At 41.6% G+C, this 20,542-nt stretch overlaps 1 protein-coding gene across 1 annotated transcript in view; it reads right to left on the reverse strand.

Annotated features, from left to right (window-relative positions):
- Positions 1-20,542, reverse strand: part of DMD (dystrophin) — a 3,507,873-nt gene that overhangs the window by 2,259,089 nt on the left and 1,228,242 nt on the right. The window contains exons 25-27 of the mRNA XM_073614841.1: positions 17,951-18,121; positions 7,935-8,117; positions 3,627-3,761 (exon numbers count right to left, since the gene is read on the reverse strand). Of these exons, the coding sequence (XP_073470942.1) occupies positions 3,627-3,761; positions 7,935-8,117; positions 17,951-18,121 (489 nt within the window). The remainder of the gene's footprint in view (positions 1-3,626; positions 3,762-7,934; positions 8,118-17,950; positions 18,122-20,542) is intronic.

Raw genomic sequence — 20,542 nt, forward strand, 5'->3', positions numbered from 1 at the left:
ATAGCTATGTGTTGATTTATTTTGAGGGGACAGCAAATTTACACTGTTATACAAGCTGTACACTCACTACTTTACATTGTAGCAAAGTGTAATTTCTTCAGTATTGTCACATGAAAACATATAATAAAATATTTTAAAAAATGTGAGGGGTGCACTCACTTTTGTGAGATACTGTAGCTGTTTGTCTGTGTCCTTGTGCATTTGTATGGGAGTGGTTTTATCATTACCAATCAGCTGCTGCACCTGCAGGGCTCTAATGGGGAAATTAGCAAGGTCTACATCCATTTAGCAATTATTTTCTTTTGGGAGTAACTCACCAAAAATGATTTATTTTTGGAAGGGGATGGCCAAAAAATATGACTTGGATCTTAGTGCAGACTTCTGGGAAAATCAGTAAGCCTATCACTTTAGCAGGAAATTACATTTTCAGGGGGTGTTCTGTACACCATCTCTGTACAGAACGCCTCCAAGTAACCATATTGCATTGCATTTTACAGAAAATTACAGCGCTGCAGATTGAAAAGGAAAGGTAACTTTTAATAACATTCAATTACAATATGATTAATATCATATTATTATATAGGATTTATATAGTGCCAACAGTTTATGCAATGCTTTACAATGTAGAGGGTGAACAGTACAATTGCAATACAGTTTAATACAGAAGGAATAGGAGGGCCCTGCTCATGGAGCCCACAATCTAAAGGGAGGGGGAGGTGGCACAAAAGGTAATAGCTGCAGGTGACAATGATTGAGGTGACTCGGGTACAGTTCTTAGTTGGAGGTGGGGTAGGCTTCCCTGAATAAGTGAGTTTTCAGGGATCACCTAAAGGCGAACAGGATAGGGGCTAACCGGACATACTGGGGCAAAGAGTTCCAGAGGATGGGAAGGCTCTGGAGAAGTCCCGGAGATGAGCAGGGGAGGAGGTAACAAGGGAGCTAGAGAGCAGGAAGTCTTGGGAGTAGCGGAAAAGACGATTTGGGTGATACCTGCAAATGAGGGTGGTGATGTAGCTGGGTATGATGTTGTGGATGACCTTGTATGTTGTGGTTGGTATTTTGAATTTTATACGATGGGGTAGGGGAATCCAGTGAAATAGATTGGCAGAGAGGAGCAGCAATCATTGTTTAGTTAGAAAGGTGTATTAGTCTAGCAGCAGCATTTATAATAGAATGAAGGGGTATAGCCTGTGTAAAGGTAGGCCAGTGGGGAGGTAGTTGCAATAGTCAAGGCAGGAAATAACCAAGCAGTGAATACATTGTTTTGAGGTGTCTTTAGTCAAGAAGGGGCGAATTCTGGAAATGTTGCAGAGGTTAAGGCGGCAAGATGTAGCCAGTGATTGGATGTGGAGCTCTAGGAGAGGTCAGAGTCTATGATTACACCCAGCACCTTGGCTCATGTGGAGGGACCGATGGTTGTGTTGTTGATCTCAATGGTAAAGTCATGGAGAAGGGATTGGGCAGGAGGAAATATTACAAGCTCAGTTTTAGAAATATTGTGTTAAGGAAGTTGTGTGCCATCTATTCTGATATAGTAAGTTTGTGATACGTGAGTAGATTGAAGGGGTGAGTTGAGGAGTAGAGAGACAGATCTGGGTATCGTCAGCATAGAGGTGGTATTGAAATCCCTGGGAGGTTATCACCTGGCCTAGAGAAGAGGTATAGAGAAAGAATATGAGGGACCCAAGGAAGAAGCCTTGGGGTACCACAACAGAAAGAGGAAGAGGAGCAGAGGAGATGGTGTTGTACGTGACACTGAAAGTGCGCTGAGATAGGTAAGAGGTAAACCTGGAAAGAGCAAAATCACAGAGACCAATACGACTTGAGTCACAATTCTATACGCTATATTATTTATTAATTATTTACACATTTTTTCCCCCACGGCATTGAAGTTACCCTTTAACCACTAACGGACCGCCCGCAGCAGTTTTACGGCAGCTGTTTGAAGGAGGATATCATTGTTATGGCAGCAGCTAGCTGCCATAACCCCAGTATACCCTTCTTCAGCGGGCAGTCTGCTACAAGATAAAAGTGGTCTCTGTGGCGGATTCACCGCAAGATTACTTTTATCGGTGGTGGGAGAAGGGACCCCTGCCACGATCCGGTGCCCTCTGCCACTTACTGGAGCCGTCGGCAGCGGCAGAGGTGATCGTGTCCTGTCATTAGCTGGGTATGGAGACCAGTGAGGGGAAGATGGCCCCCACCCGTCTCCATTACATTGCAGGGCGGAAGTGACGTTGAAACGTCACTTCCGCCCATACGTCTTAAAGGCACATTTTTTTGTTGTCATTTTTTCAAATGACAATTTTTTTTTGCATTTTAGTCTAGATATGAGATCTGAGGTCTTTTTGACCTTAAGAGGTCCTGTCATGCTTTTTTCTATTACAAGAGATGTTTACATTCCTTGTAATAGGAATAAAAGTGACATTTAAAAAAAAAAAAAAAAAAAACAGTGTAACAATAAAAAATAAATGGTAAAATAAATAAGAAAAAAAAAAAAAATTTAACCACTTGCCGACCGCCTTCTGCCTGTACGAGCCCGGCAGAAGGGCTCGTACAGGCAGAATCATGTACCTGTACGTTCCCCTTTAAGAGGTGGCCAGCAGGCGCATGCCCGCGGCAAGCTCCGTGAGTCGGATCGTGGGTCCCGTGGACTCGATCGCCGCGGGAATACATGTGATTGCCTCATGGGGAGGAAGAACGGGGAGATGCTAATGTAAACAAGCATCTCCACGTTCTGCCTAGTGACAGTGTCACTGATCTCTGCTCCGTGTCAACGGAGCAGAGATCAGTGACATGTCACACACAGCCATGCCCCCCACAGTTAGAAACACGCCCCTAGGACACACGTAACCCCTACACTGCCACCTAGTGGTTAACCCCTTCACTGCCAGTGTCATTTACACAGGAATCAGTGCATTTGTATAGCACTGATTGCTGTATAAATGACAATGGTCCCAAAAATGTGTAAAAAATGTCCGATGTTCCAAAAAAAGTGCGCTTATAAGACCACTGTGCAAATACGGTGTGACAGAAAGTATTGCAACGACAGCCATTTTATTCTCTAGGGTGTTAGAAGAAAAATGTATGATGATTGGGGGTTCCAAGTAAATTTCTAGCAAAAGAACCTGTTTTTAACTTGTAAACAACAAATCTCAGAAAGAGGCTCGGTCCTTAATTGGTTAATAGATGACGTAAGTATTAAATATTTGCTCAAAAATGTTAAACACCCTTTATATTTCTACATTTTTTACTCATTATTCACACAACATTCATCCAGGCTTTAGACATTTACAGTTGAATCCAATTACTAAAATGTGTGAATATTGGCATGAATGCAGAAGGTTTTTATTGTGGAAATTATCATCAATGCTGGGGGTTACTATTGCAGAAAGTGGCACCAAATGCAGGGAATTTTTATTGGACAATTTAATTTACATGTATATTGTTTAAAATATTTCCTTGTCTTAAAAAGACATCGACTCTTTTCGTAAAAAGCGTAAGGGGGAGCAGTTTGCCATTTTCACCTTGGGCACTGGATAACCTTGTCCTGGCACTGCTTCTGCACATCCAAGAACCTTTCTTTGTCGCAGACTTCCATAAATTACACTGAGCTCAAAATTTACCTTTAAAGTCTGGGAGATTTCCTCGGGTGATCCCTTCACACCCTCTGTTGCCTTTAACTTTTCCTCAACATCATCAATCCACTTGTTTTCAGCTTCTAAATAAGATAATAGCTCTTGCCAACACTTCCATACCTCCTATATAAAGTAAGAAGATTTAGAGGGATTAAAATCAAACAAACCCATGAGTACAGATTGATTTATGTATATACATACAGTATGTTCCAGTGGGAGAGAAATAAGAGAGGACAGAAATGTGCCATCAGCTAAACCATGACTAACATTTTGGCTGCATATATTATACTTTTAAAAGGATATTTTCTTGTGAACACTATAATGTACAATATATTTCTATTCACTCCCCATAGGACTATAGATATTTCCAAACTTGTGGCATCATAAAACATCTGAATTTGCCAATAGGTTGCTCACAGTGTGCAGTGAAGTCAGAGTAAGCAATTTCAATAAAGGAGAGGAGCCTATACAATTGTGCAAGACTAAGCGTAAAGCTGGAGTTCAGTTTTAAAGTTAAAAGAAAGCTGCTATCAGGTATAACATGCAGTTACCAAGACGTGACTGCACATACACTATATTGTCAAAATTATTGGGACGCCTGCCTTTACGCACACATGAACATTAATGGCATCCCAGTCTTAGTCCGTAGGGTTTAATATTGAGTTGGCTCACCCTTTGCTGATATATCAGCTTCAACTCTTCTGGGAATGCTGTCCACAAGGTTTGGGAGAGTGTCTATGGGAATGTTTGACCATTCTTACAGTAGCGCATTTGTGAGGTCAGGCACTGAAGTTGGACGAGAAGACCTGGTCCAAATAATTTGGTGGAGGGGGGATTATGGTGTGGGGTTGTTTTTTCAAGGGTTGGGCTTGGCACCTTAGTTCCAGTGAAGGGAACTCTTAAGGCTTTAGCATACCAAGACATTTTGGACAATTTCATGTTCCCAACTTTGTAGGGGATGGCCCCTTCCTGTTCCTAAATGACTGGGCACCAGTATATGAAGCAAGATCCATAAAGCAAGGTCCATAGACATGGATGAGCGAGTTTGGGGTGGAGGAACTTGATTGGCCTTCACAGAGTTCTGACTTTAACCCAATAGAACACCTTTGGGATGAATTAGAGTGGAGACTGCCAGCCAGGCCTTCTTGTTCAACATCAGTGCCTGACCTTACAAATGCGCTTCTGGAAGAATGGTCAAACATTCCCATAGATACACTCCTAAACCTTGTAGACAGCCTTCCCAGAAGATTTGAAGCTGTTATAGCTGCAAAGGGCGGGCCAAATTTATATCGAACCCTACAGACTAAAACTGGGATGCCATTAAAGTTAATGTGTGTGTAAAGGCAGGTGCCCCAATTCTTTTGACAATATAGTGTACCCAGTGCCGATCCTGATCTCCCTGGGGCCCTAAGCAAAATTCTGCTAAGGGGCCCTCTACCTGACCCGTGATGCTATGAGCTCTGTAAACCATTTACAGAAAGCCCCCCGTAAATCAGTGTCCCCAGAGAGTCTCCCCCTACATCAGGGTCCCCAGAGAGCCTCCCCCTACATTAGGGTCCACAGAGAGCCTCCCCTTACATCAGGGTCCCCAGAGAGCTTCCCCTTACATCAGGGTCCCCAGAAAGCCCCTCCTTACATCAGAGTCAACACAGAGGTCCCCCTTACATCACAGTCCACACAGAGGTTCCCCCTTACATCAGAGTCCACACAGAGGTCCCCCTTACATCAGAGTCTGCACAGAGGCCCTCCTTACATCAGAGTCCGCACAGAGGCTCCCCCTTACATTAGAGTCCACACAGAGGTCCCCCTTACACCAGAGTCTGCACAGAGCCCCCCCCTTACATTAGAGTCTGCACAGAGCCCCCCTTACATCAGAGTCTGCACAGAGCCCCCCCCCTTACATCAGAGTCTGCACAGAGCCCCCCCTTACATTAGAGTCCACACAGAGGTCCCCCTTACATCACAGTCCACACAGAGGTTCCCCCTTACATCAGAGTCCACACAGAGGTTCCCCCTTACATCAGAGTCTGCACAGAGGCCCTCCTTACATCAGAGTCCACACGGAGGCCCCCCCTTACATCAGAGTCTGCACAGAGGCTCCCCCTTACATTAGAGTCCACACAGAGGTCCCCCTTACACCAGAGTCTGCACAGAGCCCCCCCCCTACATTAGAGTCTGCAGAGAGCCCCCCTTACATCAGAGTCTGCACAGAGCCCCCCCTTACATCGGAGTCTGCACAGAGCCCCCCCCTTACATTAGAGTCTGCACAGAGCCCCCCTTACATCAGAGTCTGCACAGAGCCCCCCCTTACATCAGAGTCTGCACAGAATTCCCACTTACACTGTAAGGGGGAGCTCTGTGGACTCTAAATTAAAGGGAAATCCTGATTTAAGGGGGGATCTGATGTAAGGAGTGTTCTGGGAAGCTTGATTTAAGGGGGAATGCTGTGACTCTGGTGTAAAGGGGGTCTCTGCTCACCAAAGCCTGCCCCCCCACCGATAACATACACCCCACATATAATACTGTCCCCCTACTGATAACATACACCCCACATATAATACTGCCCCCACTGATAATATACACCCCACATATAATACTGCCCCCCCACTGTTAATATACACACCACATATAATACTACCCCCCCCACTGATAACATACACCCCACATATACTATTAACCCCTACTAATTATATACAGCCCAGATACAATACTGACACCCCATTCATAATATACATTCCACATGTAATACGGACACCCCGCTGATTATATACACCCCGCATCACTGTCCCACCCCCAATTGTGGCCCCAACACTCACCTCGTCTTTGAGTTTGGGGACCCCCAGTAGTTGATAATGGATTGGAAGCCTCCAGTCCGCAGGTTGCTCAGCAGCCGGGAGAAGCGTGTGGCCCCCGGGGGGATGCGAGTCTCAGGAGGGGCCCAGCGGGTGGCAGAGTGACAGGTGAGAGGGGCCCCGCCCTCCTCCATCAGGGGCCACCCGGGGAGGGGAGAAGAAGAAGGCTGGAGAGGCCATCTGGGATTGCTGCTGATGGGGATCGTCCGAGCAGATTGGAGCTCCGGGAGCAGAGCCGATCTGCCCTTGGGGGCCTCCCCACATCGGCGGGGCCCTACGCAGATTTCGTAGTGAGCGTATAGGGTGGATCAGCTCTAAGTGTACCTACAGACCCTAGTGCAGCTAAAGCCAGTCCATCTAAACACAAAAAGGTTCAAAATTTCAGGCAGTAAGGGAGCTTGCTGGCCTCCTCCCACCCCACAAACATAATATAGAGTCTAAAAGAGCCACTGATCATAGTGATGTGCTATTGGAAATGTGGGAAAGAAGCTGGCAAGTTCTGGCACAACCTGGAGGTTTTGTAGCTTACCTTGCTTGGAATTGCCAACCTTCAGGCATAATATATGGTAAGAAAATCACTGTGATTACAATATGTGAGGTAACTCATTATTGGAACTGGCATTATTTATGGAAAAAGTTTAATAAAGCAATGCGAAAATATTTATTACAGAGACCCTGTCGACAAATTGGTAAAAGCACTTAAAAAAATCAAGTACTATATTTCAAATGCTAACATGCAGGGTCTTTCCTTTCTAGAAAATATTCTTTACTGATGTGCAAAGTGCTTTTAAACTTGCTATTAAAATTGACTAGTCAATCCCCTAGCGCAACCCTCAGGATCTTTGCATGCCATAGCACTCCCTCCCCTCTTCTGGGCATCTCTAATTACCCTCTGTGCTAGCCCAACTCATCAACCCTCCCTTCACCTCCTTCATTATCTTTATGTAGCAGCTGGGGGAGGTGTAAAAGGGAATACTATGAAATGTCAATTGAACGACAGGTCTGAATCTCCTGCGGATCCTGATATCAAATCTAAGAATGTGGTACCCAGCAGCAGTCTCAAGGCATTTGGATGTCTATACAAGGAAGGCTTTTATAGAAAAATAACAGGCATAGCATACATTGAATGCATGGGAAGATTGTTGTTGAATTGAATGGTCTGGCAACAGGGCATGTTCCATTTGGCTCTAGCATGTAGAAATTGGTGTTATCACAATGAGGAAGGAGCCCTCTGTCTTGAATAACAGTTATGGTTTCCACTACAGATAATTATTAAGTTTTTTATTTTTTTTTTCAACAAAAAAGCTCTATTCGCTGCATTTCCTTGGTCACACAATTGGAAAACCAGTGTGTTTGAGCATGTGTATCAGAATTATTTTTAACTAACCCCTAAGGAGAATTGAAGGTGCTAATAAAAGCTGCATAGTAGCGCTAAGTAGCTCACCTCTAAAGTTTCACACTTTCCATTCAGTCTGCTGCAAAGCCCTTCATAATTGTTAACTAGAACACTCAACTCTTTCTTTAAAGGTTCGTGGGCATTAGGTGGCGCTGTTGCAATAAAATTGCTCACAGAATCTGTTAGAAGCCTAACTTTATCCTTCTTCTGAGCAGCTTCTTCTCTTGCCCTCTGAAACAACAGATAGAAACAAACAGATATTTTTAGAAGTGTTGCAGAAAACACTATTATTTCTTAGACAGAAAAAGAAGCCTATTGAATTGACAACATAATCAGATATATATTGCAAAGTTCCTCCCTTTGAAACAGCACTTTGCTGCTAGAAACTCTGGGCATTTGGTATTGCAGCTGCACTATTTAGATCACCATTTTTATATTTATTAAATGTTAATTTACTGATGATGTGCTAATCAATATTTAAACTGGCCATATGTGAGATGATCATTTCTCTATTATGAGAAATCCAGAAACCAACTGTTATACACCAGAAAGCATCAATAGAACTAATCAGCTTATTTTATTTAAGGTGCAATGTGCTATGACTGATGTACAAAGTGCAGTAACCAAATTTCATTTTATTGTAGTAAAATCAACAACAGTAACCTAGGCATCAATAAAAAAAAATTGACAGGGGCTCTAGCCATCCCCTAATTTACAAAAAAAAAAAAAAATAATTCTGCAGTGTTGATGTTGGAGATTTAACCTTACTTTCTTTCCACTGAAATCTTTGTCACTGGGACAGAGCAGTAAAAACAACAAAAAGGATTTTATTAACTTCCAACTCTATCCAAAACAAACAAACAAACAAACAAACAAACAAACAAACAAAAAAAGGCTTGTCTTAAACTTTAGTAACACCTACTTAGGCTTAGGAGCCACAAACCCTGCTGATGACCATTAAGGTAAACATAGGTTTTGTATTCTGTGGAAATAGCCCTAATATCAGGTTTTTGGTAGTAGCTTCCTTAAGAATGACCTGTACCTAATTGAGGCAAGCATTTGTGGAAGTTTCAGTAATAATACCAACACGTGCAGCAAATTCAGGTAGTTCTTGTTACTTCATCTTTAAGAATCCATCACTGGAGGTTATTAAGACCAACTCTGGACTGGCATATGGAGGTACACCATTACTCATAGTGTCCAATGCCTGTGTGTGGAAGCTGGCATGTATGTGACAGTTTAACACACAGAGCTGTATCCCCACCCCATTTAAATGTCAGACAATATATTTCCAACTGAAAGCTACATGTAAACTAAGGTGATGTCATTACCCAAATATGGCAAAGCCCATATTTGGGAGATGACCTGTCACTGGGTGGATGGAGCATGATGCATAACTGGGAGACTAAAGCTGGCCATAGATGGTTCAAACCATGTATGGGCAGGCTGAATGTACCCAAGTTGGTTGATCAATCAATCAACTTGGGTACAACCAGCTGTCTGGATTTTACATGTTACTATAGCCACTCGCAATAATCACTGTGTTCTCCGGGCAGGTATGGTTTCGCTCACCAACTGCTGGAATGCAAAGACTCTGTGGGAGGGATTCCCCTGTCAACACTGTCTATGTTGATGGGGAAATCAAGCTAATTTCTTTCCTACAACCCATGCTTGCAGAAAAAAAAAATGCTTTGTCTATTGTTGACCTAGTTCCCCCTCAGGTCTGCTTTATTTTTGATTGACAGGCATGGCAGTGGACAGATCCAAAAGCCACTATTGGACTTAATAGCAGCTATGGACCAACACTGGCAAATATGCACGTTGATCTGTGAAGTTGCTAGTCTCCAGCTGGCTATTGCTGTAGGACCCATTCACCTGAGTGGACCCGAAAAAGGAGTGTCCAGTGTGGACATTCTGACCTCAGTGCACACACTGACTGATTTATGTCCCTGTTTCTAACAGGGACATGAATTGGGCAGAAGCACAGACACTTTTATGAATTCCACCAATTGGCTCAAAAGTGCTCGTTTTCACCCTATTGTACCAGTCCCCAACTATTTCTGCTTCATGGTTATTACTCGCACAGCAACAAAGACAGTAATATATATATAGCCCTTCAGGTCTGGTATGGATATTAAGGGAAACCCCGGCCAAAATTTAAAAAAAAAATGGCGTGGGGTCCCCCTCAAAATTTATACCAGACCCTTCAGGTCTGGTATGGATTTTAAGGGGAACCCCATGCCAAAATTTTAAAAAAATGGCTTGGGGTCCCCCCAAAAATCCATACCAGACCCTTATCTGAGCACACAACCTGGCAGGCCGCAGGAAAAGAGGGGGGACGAGAGAGCGCCCCCCCTCCTGAACCATACCAGGCCACATGCCCTCAACATTGGGAGGGTGCTTTGGGACCCCCCAAAACACCTTGTCCCCATGTTGATGGGGACAAGGGCCTCATCCCCACAACCCTTGTCCGGTGGTTGTGGGGGTCTGCGGGCGGGGGGCTTATCGGAATCTGGAAGCCCCCTTTAACAAGGGGACCCCCAGATCCCGGTCCCCCCTGTGTGAAATGGTAGGGGGTACAAAAGTACCCTACCATTTAACAAAAAAAGTGTCAAAAATGTTAAAAATGACAAGACAGTTTTTGACAATTCCTTTATTTAAATGCTTCTTCTTTTTTCTATCTTCTTTCTTCTATCTTCTATCTTCTTTCTTCTATCTTCTATCTTCCTTTGATTTCTTCCTCTATCTGCTTCTTCTTCTGGTTCGTCTGGTTCTTCTGGTTCTTCCTCCGGTGTTCTCGTCCGGCATCTTCCTCCGCGGTGCCAGCGTCTTCTTCCCTTCTTCTTGGGCCGCTCCGCATCCACCATGATGAGAGGCTCCCACTGTGTGACGCTTCTCCTCTTCTGACGGTTCTTAAATTATGGAGGGCGGGGTGACCCGGTGACCCCGCCCCCTCTGACGCACGGTGACTTCCCTGTCCGCCCCCTCTGACATCATGGGGAATGCCACAGGAAAGTCCCCGTCAAGTCCCCGTGTAGTGTTTACCCTTTAAAGCAATTACAGTAAACAAGGTTCTTATTCAAGTACAACTGTGTGAGTGTTGTTTTCCTCTGCAAGTGGAGGCCAGAGTAAAGACAAACAGGTCTATCACATTGTGTACTGTGAACTTGTCTTTAAGGTTTTGTCTTGACTGCACACTATTACACCACAGCTGTGTCAGGGGGACTGAGATCATTTAAAGGGGAAATAAAGCAGAGTACAGGCCCAAATAAATTCCAGCAGCTCCTTCGAGGGTAAGTGCTACATATATATATATATATATATATATATATATATATATATATATAGATAGATAGATAGGTATCTATCTATCTATCTATCTATCTATCTATCTATCTATCTATCTATCTATCTATCTATCTATCTATGTATATTTCTATATATAGAGATATATTTACAGTATATATCTCTATATATAGATATAGAGATATATCTCTATATCTATATATATATTTTTAAAGTAGATCAGGAGAAGGTTACAGCCTCTGTCAGCTTTTTATATACTGTATACTGTAAATATATCTCTATATATAGATATAGAGATATATCTCTATATCTATATATATATTTTTAAAGTAGATCAGGAGAAGGTTACAGCCTCTGTCAGCTTTTTGTTTCTGTAACAGGCTACCCTATATGCCTTTTTAAGGAACTCGTGGCTAAGGGTGATCCCATAGTATAGCTCATTCAAAAAATAGCCAGCATGCTGACAATGAACCCCAAAAGTCCACAAATGTTTTGAGGGTCTGTTACATAAAGCCCTACAAATAGGTATGTGTTCAGCAACACTGATATGGGGCATTTGAGAATACACAGGTGTCATTTATTGGGATATATACTGTATAACTGTGCTGATTATGTGGTCTGGTATGTTTGTCACCTTGCCATGGTCCTGAAACATCAGTGGGTATGCTTACTTTTTGCACTTTACTTAATTGCACTTTATGCAACTGAACCTTGATACATTTTTGGACTTTTAAGGTTCATTTTGGGGGTGCTGACTATTTCTTGGATTCACTTTTTGTTTGTTTGTGTACCAGTTGAAGATTGACCTTCACTTCCTGTTTAGTGAAACCATTTTCACCGTGACAGCCAGTGAGAAAAAATCTCCCTAATGGATCCCTGGTTATCAATAAAAACCCAACAGGGGTTTTAATCCTTCCCCACCCTATCCAACAAAAAAGAAAATGTTTAAAAATGGCAATATGCTTGCTCCATCAGAAAGAAAATAGTTTTCTTCATTATCAAAGTATAACTAAAGACATTTTTTTGCTTTGGATAGGGTGGAAAAGGGATTAAAATACCTGTCAGGGTTTTATAACTGTCTTTGCCCCCATTAGCGAGATACAACCTTTCCTTTTGTCCTATTTATCCATTATCATGACTGAGATTGAAAGTGAAAGAAGATCCCAAACTTTAGGCTGTCACCAGACCAGGATTGAGGAGGGGGGGCAACTTCCAATGGGTTCTAGTGGCCCTAGAACAACCACAACTTTTTGTACTTGGAGAGATTTTCTGTGTTGGCTATGGGACAGGAAGTGAAGGCTAATCTCCCCAATGGTAGACATCCAAAATGAAAAAAAAAGGTTTGCCTTTAGTTCTACTTTTAAACTAAAAAGTAATTAAAAGTAAGCTTTAAACACTGCACTGTCAATATTTATAATCACCTGAATAATCAATCTATATTTGTTTTTTAAAAGTCACAATACTTCTTATGTATTCTGGAGAGATCCATGCTCTTCAGCATTGACTGCCAGTTTCCAACACCTTCTAAAAATATAACATAGTGGGTTCTGGCACTTCAGTCTTCTAGCTGTGTAGTTAAATCTGTGCAAATCCAATTAGTACTGCATCCTGGTAATCATTAAAGTTACTCAGGATTTATTTGTTTAGATCTCTAAAGAACAATCTAAATTCCCAAAAAGATGTTTTTCCCTTCAAGTACTTATTATTACTAATAGAATTAGCTATCTGCTGATAATTACACTCTTCATGAAAAGGCAAACAGTCATTGAAGCATACAATAGCTAATCTGTTGCCTTCAGCTACAGTTCACAGTTACTGACCTGAGTGAGATGGAAGGTCTAAGGAAGAAAAAAGTAATGATAAAGAAATCATTCTGCTCTTTGTGTTGTATTACACAATAGATACATTTAAAATCATCAAGTTGGATACTCACTAGTTCGACTTTTCTTACAAAATAGCTGAACCTGCCAAGAGCTAAAAGCAATAATTAGAGGTAAACGAAGGATTTTCCATGTATCTAGTCTATGTTTCTAAAATAATTTTCATATGGTTTTATATTTTATATACCGTACGTGCTTGCTGTGCCACATTTTCATGATAATATTTCCTTTAAAGACTTGTACCCAAGAAAGTATGACTATTTTTATATCACCATCCCTGCTAATTTACTGCTGTGAGCAAAGGTAGACCCTGGTATGTATACTACAGACTGTATGGGCATTTAAACACTGATGCAAGAAAAACAAGAGCACATCTGAAGCAATTTCCACAAAGACAATTCATGTTAAATCTGTGGTCTTCAGCCACGGAATCCAAATGGCCTCGTTTTGCTCTGTTGCTTATTAAACTTCTACAGTTTTTATTGAATTTCTGATTCTGTTTAAGAATGGAGTTGAATTTAGTTGTTATTTATTTCAGTTCAAGCTGTAAGCTCCTTTATTTTCTATATAGGTATTACACAGTGGGAGTTAATTTTGCTCCTTACAAGTTATTAACACTATTAGCTTAATACTGGTATGAACTCATTCCTATAACATTAGGGATAAAACCATGGCATAACTTTCAACCTGGAATATGGTATGATTATATTTGTTTGACCAGTATACGCCTACATAACAGATGTGAGTCACTGTGGTGACACAACTGGGATAGGTAATTGGTTCTAGTCCATTTAAGGGAACTGTTTTTATTGGGTGAGATCAGTAATCTTTGGGCCAGTGTTAAACCAACTATACTATACTTATCTTTACAGATGACACTTGGGAAGTGGTGGCATCTTTAAGGTCCTTTGTGGTTCCTACACTTGGCCTTGGGTGGCTGGGTTCATTGACCCACTCTACAAACAGCTTAACCAATGTTTTAAACTTGCTGGTTCACTTTTATATTGTTACTATTAGAGTACATGAAGATATATGAGATTTAAGCTGAACCATCTTACAACTATATGCACATTTGTACCCCTTATGTTACCCACTGCAGTGGAAACATGCTGATTGATTTTAATTATATTTTTGTTTATATCTATCTATCTATCTATCTATCTATCTATCTATCTATCTATCTGTCTGTCTGTCTGTCTGTCTGTCTGTCTGTCTGTCTGTCTGTCTGTCTGTCTGTCTGTCTGTCTGTCTGTCTGTCTGTCTGTCTGTCTGTCTGTCTATCTATCTATCTATTTATCTATCTATCTATCTATCTATCTATCTATCTATCTATCTATCTATCTATCTATCTATCTATCTATCTATCTATCTATCTATCTATCTATCTATCTATCTATCTATCTATCTATATCTATAGACAGATAGATAGATATAGATATATGGATATATATCTAGATATATATCTAGATATATATCTATATACTCATATATACTCATGCTTTTTAAATGTATGCTTAGTGTTTGTTTATAGGGCATTGTGTCCTCTGTGTCATGTTTCCTATTCAGAAACCTGTATAATCTAGTCTTTTCAGTTCACCAGTACCAATATTAACACATTCCCCTCTTTGTTACTATGTGTCCATATACAGACAAGCGATGTTATATATCTAATCCTGACCACAGTCACACACTGAATCTGCATTTGTGCAATTCACCTTGAATTGCATACTATTCAGAAGCTGACGGTCCTTGGAATACATGCAAGCTTTCAGCTGCCACATTAATGGCTTGCCATCCGCTTACAGATTCTCCATTTTGAGTGCTTGCTATGCAGCAGTCTCTCAGTACATACTGGTCTCCACTTCCTGCTACTCTTCTTCAAGGTCCTTGCCAGCCCTGCAATGTGCACTGTTAGTATTTACTTCCCTATTTATTTCCACCTTTATTGCATTTGAGAACAGAATACTGTGCATTTTATATACAGTATGTGATTCAGATCATTCTTACCCTTGGGTGGTCTAAATATTGTTTTTTGTTTTGTTTTTTTCTTATATTCAGTAAAGCTCTTTGATTTACTTAAATAATTAAGTACCATATACCGTGCATTCTTGAATTTATGCTTTCAACATGGGCAAGATATATGAACTAGGAAAGCTCTACTATCTTTTAGTACTCTATAGTATTCTATAGTTTAAATAATATTTATTAATGAAAACATTATTTACATTTGTTTAGTTTTTTTTTTTTAAATACTGTCACCAGTTAGCGTCCATGATCACGGGCACACTGTACTGCAATGCACTGGTGACAATATATAAACAAAATAACTGTGAAAAAAAAATATATAATTTCTTCACTTTGAAAAAAATTGTGAAAAAAAAATTATAACTTTAAAAAACTTGCCATGCATCTTACTAAATGCCTTAGACTGTCTACTTTCCAAATGGGTCATTTGGGGGGTATTTGTGCTGTCCTGGCATTTGATTTTTTTTATTGGATGTGTTTTATAACAGAAAGTAGATAGTAATGTTTTTTTTTTCAAAATTGTTAGTATTTTTTTATTGAAATAATAAAAAATAAAAAATCCAGTGGTGATCAAACACCACCAAAAGAAAGCGCTATTTGTATGAAAAAAAAAATTAATTTAATTTGCATACAGTGTTATATAGAAAAAGGGGGAGGTGGGGATGTGAGGGCAGTTGCTGAGGCTGACCAGTACACATGGTCAGCCTCAGCAACTGCCCTCACATCCCCACCTCCCCCTTTTTTCAACCAGCACCAAGTACTACCAAGGAGACAATTAAAACTTGTGCCAGCACTTTATACACCCTAGCAGTGTTTTTTTTTTCCTTTTACTTTTAAGAGTCTCTTTAATGGTCTACTTGCAGAGGCTTCCAAAATATAACATAGGCCTCCTAAAGCACAAACAGATGCTTTTCATGAGCACTAGCCATGGCTGCATGTCTGTAATGAGGTGTAATAGTCTGAAAATATTCACTGATAGCATTGATATGATTAGAAAATAGTAACACCCGTGTACATATTCAAATAAATACATTCAATATTTCCTTAGTATTACAAGACACAAAGTTTACAAAATTACAAGCATAGGACAAATATAATATGATATGATTATGTGCAGTGAACCCGGTACAAGGAGAAGGGATGCAAATGCTGACCTCTTTTTAAAAATATTTGCTCCCTGATTTCAATACTTTGAGTATACGACTTATGCCCCGTACACACGGTCGGACTTGCCAATGGGATAACCTCCGTTGGCATTTCGAACGGAAAGATTTAGAACATGTTCTCTATCTAAGTCTGTCGGAAATGCCGACAGAAAAAGTCTGATGGGGCATACACATGGTCGGAATATCCGACCAAAAGCTCCCATCTGACTTTTTCTGTCAGAAATTCCGACCGTGTGTACGTGGCATTAGAAGAAGCATAGTGACTGGCTCAATTCACAAACTAACAGACCAGGATATGTATTGTAACCCCTTGACACTGACGTAACACAAATATGCGGCCTTCAGTTTCAAGGGGTTGTACCGGGGGGTGCCTGCAGCTGCAGGCATCACCCCAGTACCATAATTTAGAGTGGATGGTTGGCTTTCTTATAATAACAACCGATGCAACAACCGACAGCAGCTCGGCTGTTATTATAAGCAGCGGGAGAGGATGTTCCCCCCTCCCGCTGCTTGTAATAACAGCCGAGCTGCTGATTAGTTGCAGGCTCCCCCATCCCACCAGGAAGCCCAAGCGACTAGCCGGCAAATCAAGGCCTGGAATTGGCTTTGATCGGGTCTCAGATCTAGTAACCCAGAGGCGATGTCATGACATCGCTTCTGGTTTACTGAAGACTTAATGGCTCCAGATTTTAAAAAAATTACAGTATTCAAAACAGCCAAACTTGGTGTTTTGAATGCTTTTAAGTACAAAGGAGGGATTTGGGGTTTTATAGACCCCAGAACCCTCCATAAAGAGTACCTGTCACTGCCTATTACTGTCACAAGGGATGTTTACATTCTTTGTGACAGCAATAAAAGTGATCAAAAATTAAATAATTTAAATGGACAGTGTAAAATAAATAAATAAATAAATAAATAAACAAGAAAAAAAAAATTAAAGCGCCTCATCCCTCCGAGCTCGTGTGCAGAAGCGAACGCATATGTAAGGCACGCCCACAAATTTAAACAGTGTTCAAATCACACATGTGAGGTATCATCACGATATTTAGATCAAGAGCAATAATTCTAGTGCAAGACCTCTTCTATAACTCTAAACAGGTAACCTGTAGAAATGTTTTAAACGTTGCCTATAGAGATTTTTAATTACCATAGTTTGTGGCTGTTCCACGATTATATGCAATTTTAAAGCATGACATGTTAGGTATCTATTTACTCAGCGTAACATCATCTTTCACATTATACAAAAGAAATTGGGCTAACTTTACTGTTTTGTTTTTTTTTTTAATTCATGAAAGTGTATTTCTTCCCAAGAAATTTCATTTGACTTTTATTCTCTAGGGTCTCTGCTAAAAAAAATATATATAATGTTTGGAGGCTCTAAGTAAATTTCTAGCAAAAAATACTGATTTTTATCTTGTAAGCAACAAGTGTCAGAAAAGGGCTTAGGCATGAAGGGGTTAAAAAGCGACGGTTATATTAATCTGTTATAAATTACATTCCTTATATATAACTTTGTGACTAGAGCCTAAAACCTCAGAAAGCATTGAAGAAGCAATTGAGCCACAAAGCTAGCATTTTCAAGAAAGGTGAGCAGTGGCAGCCTATTTTTATACAGCACTGAATAATTATTCCAACAAGGTAAACTGTTCAGCAATAAAACACCTATTGAGGAATGTAAACCAGGTACCTTTAGCTCTTCCAATGCCTTTTGAAGTTCCTCTGGTGTTTTGTACTCAAAATCCCTCTCAGAATATTCATCTTCAGCTTGTGCTATCCATTCTTGCATTTCAGATAGATCCTTCCGAAGAGTAACAGTTTTTTCTAAGCCACCTTTTAATGCTGCTTTTTTCGCATGGGCCTATAATTGAGACATAAACTAAAAGCTAGAAAGCAGCAAGGACAAATGAAAAATACAACAATTGTTAAATATGCTGGATATAAATCAAAAGTATTTGACATCTGTAGAGGTATGCGTCAGGGATGTCCACTTTCCCCACTCTTATTTGCCCTACTTAATGAACCCCTTGCTCAATCAACCCATACTGATCCCTCTTTTAAAAGTCTAGATTTAGCTGGCCACCAACATAAACTTTGCTGGGGCGTGGCTTGGGGCTCAACGGGAATGGACGCTGCCTAACAGAGCTCTGCACACCCGCGGCTAAAACAACCCATTCCAACCTCATTCTTGCCCCCAACAACACCAATCACACTCCACACCCAGGACCTGCAGCATCTGGGAATTATTTGAATCCCAATCCCACAGGACACTGGGCCACTCTACAGCCAAGATGGCGCTGATGGGACACGAGGCAGAACACAGTGAGGACTCCCTGTTGACCTCAGAAGACATGGTAGGGGATCCGGAGTGCACAGGGCACCGCTACAGCTCTCAGAGATGACTGCTGATATAAAAAACACTTTTTCAATTGCCATTACAGATCTCAAAGTGGACCTCTTAGCCCTATCTGACTGCCTTTCTCACACAGAGAGGGCAGAAGCCAATCGGGATAGAGCAATTGAAAGACAGACAAGCACAGTCTCTTCCCATGCTACACACTTAATCCTCATTAACAGACATCTGGAGGATTTGGACAATAGGGGACAGAGGCAGAATATCAGGGTGAGAGGGATTCCTGAAAAGATAGAGCCTAATCAAATCAAACAGGCTCTCCAGGCAGTATTTAATGAGGTACTTGAATGCCCTAAGGACACTGACATTGACATTGTAAGGGCTCACAGGGCCCTGAACCCTCGCCTCACGGACACAGCAACCCTAAGAGATATTATATGCTGCCTACATAGCTTCCCATTGAAAGAGGAGATCCTGAATAAAGCCAGGCGGAATGAGTAGATCCTCTTTAATGAACATAACATCTCCTAGTTCCAGGACCTCTCTTACATTACTCTGCAGAATAGGTGAGCCGCACGCCCCATGCTTGCTGCTCTGAGAGAAAAGGAATTCCGTATTGCTGGCGTTTCCCTTTCGCTCTAAACGCCACATTCCTGGGCAAACAATATTACCCAAGGATGCCAAAGGACATCCTGGCCTTTTGTGAGCAATTGCAACTTCCCCTGATTGACCTCCCAGAATGATACAGGGAATTTCGTGTTCCTCTGCAGGGAACATCCCCTCCTTACACCCTGCTATCCTCTCCTTCCAAACCTCCCTCTGCCAAGGAATCAAAGCTCAACAAATACTTGGGCCCCAGCTTTGGCAAGTCACCCTAATATACCAAAGGATCTAGATCTCAAGATACCACCTGACTTCTGACTACTACTTCTTTCATCGTGTGCCTTTTTTCACGGATCGCAGGGACAAGCAATTGGTAAATCCATGTTAGCCTACACGGTCCTGCTATCACCCACAGTGTCTTTGTTTCACAACCTTTTAACTTTAAAGGCCTACTAATTGAATTTTACTCCTCTCTCCCCCCCTCCTTTGCTTGATCTAGGATTGCAATCCCTATTTTTACATTTTACATGATTCCAGAATTTTCACAGAACCTTAATTTTATATGCTAATGCTTTCTCCTCACAATGCTTAACCACTTGACGACCGCCTCACGCCGATTTACGTCGGCAAGGTGGCACGGACAGGCAAAATCACGTATATATACGTGATTTGCCTTCCGCGGGTGGGGGGTCCGATCGGTCCCCCCCCCGGTGCCCGAGGCAGTCGCCATTTGTTCCCGGGCGTTGAGAGGTCAGGGGTCCATTGTTGGCCACCCCCTCCCGATCGCTCCCGGTGAATGAGAATGCTTCCTTTCCCTCTGTAAGGTAAACAGAGGGAAAGGAAGTGATGTCATCCCTCCTCGAGTCGGTCTTTTTGATCCGGCGCCGAGGAGAGAAGACATCAAGTAAGTCTGCACAACACTACACTAACAGTAGAACACGCCAGGCACACTTGTCACCCCCCATCACCCCCCGATCACCCCCCGATCACCCCCCTGTACCCCCTGTCACTCTGACACCAATAGCATTTTTTTTTTTTTTGCATTGGTGTCAGTTTGTGTCAGTTACAAGTGTTAGGGCAGTTAGGTTAGCCCCCTTTAGGTCTAGGTTACCCCCCTTAGGTCCAGGGTACCCCCCTAACCACCCCTAATAAAAGTTAACCCCTTGATTACCCCCCGTCACCAGTGTCGCTAAGCGATCGTTTTTCTGATCGCTGTATTAGTGACACAGGTGACGCTAGTTAGGGAGGTAAGTATATAGGTTCGCTGTCAGTGTTTTATAGCGACAGGGACCCCCATATACTACCTGCTAAAGGTTTTAACCCCCT

This window comes from Aquarana catesbeiana, linkage group LG02, assembly GCF_042186555.1.
Source record: "Aquarana catesbeiana isolate 2022-GZ linkage group LG02, ASM4218655v1, whole genome shotgun sequence".
Classification (NCBI taxonomy): domain Eukaryota; kingdom Metazoa; phylum Chordata; class Amphibia; order Anura; family Ranidae; genus Aquarana; species Aquarana catesbeiana.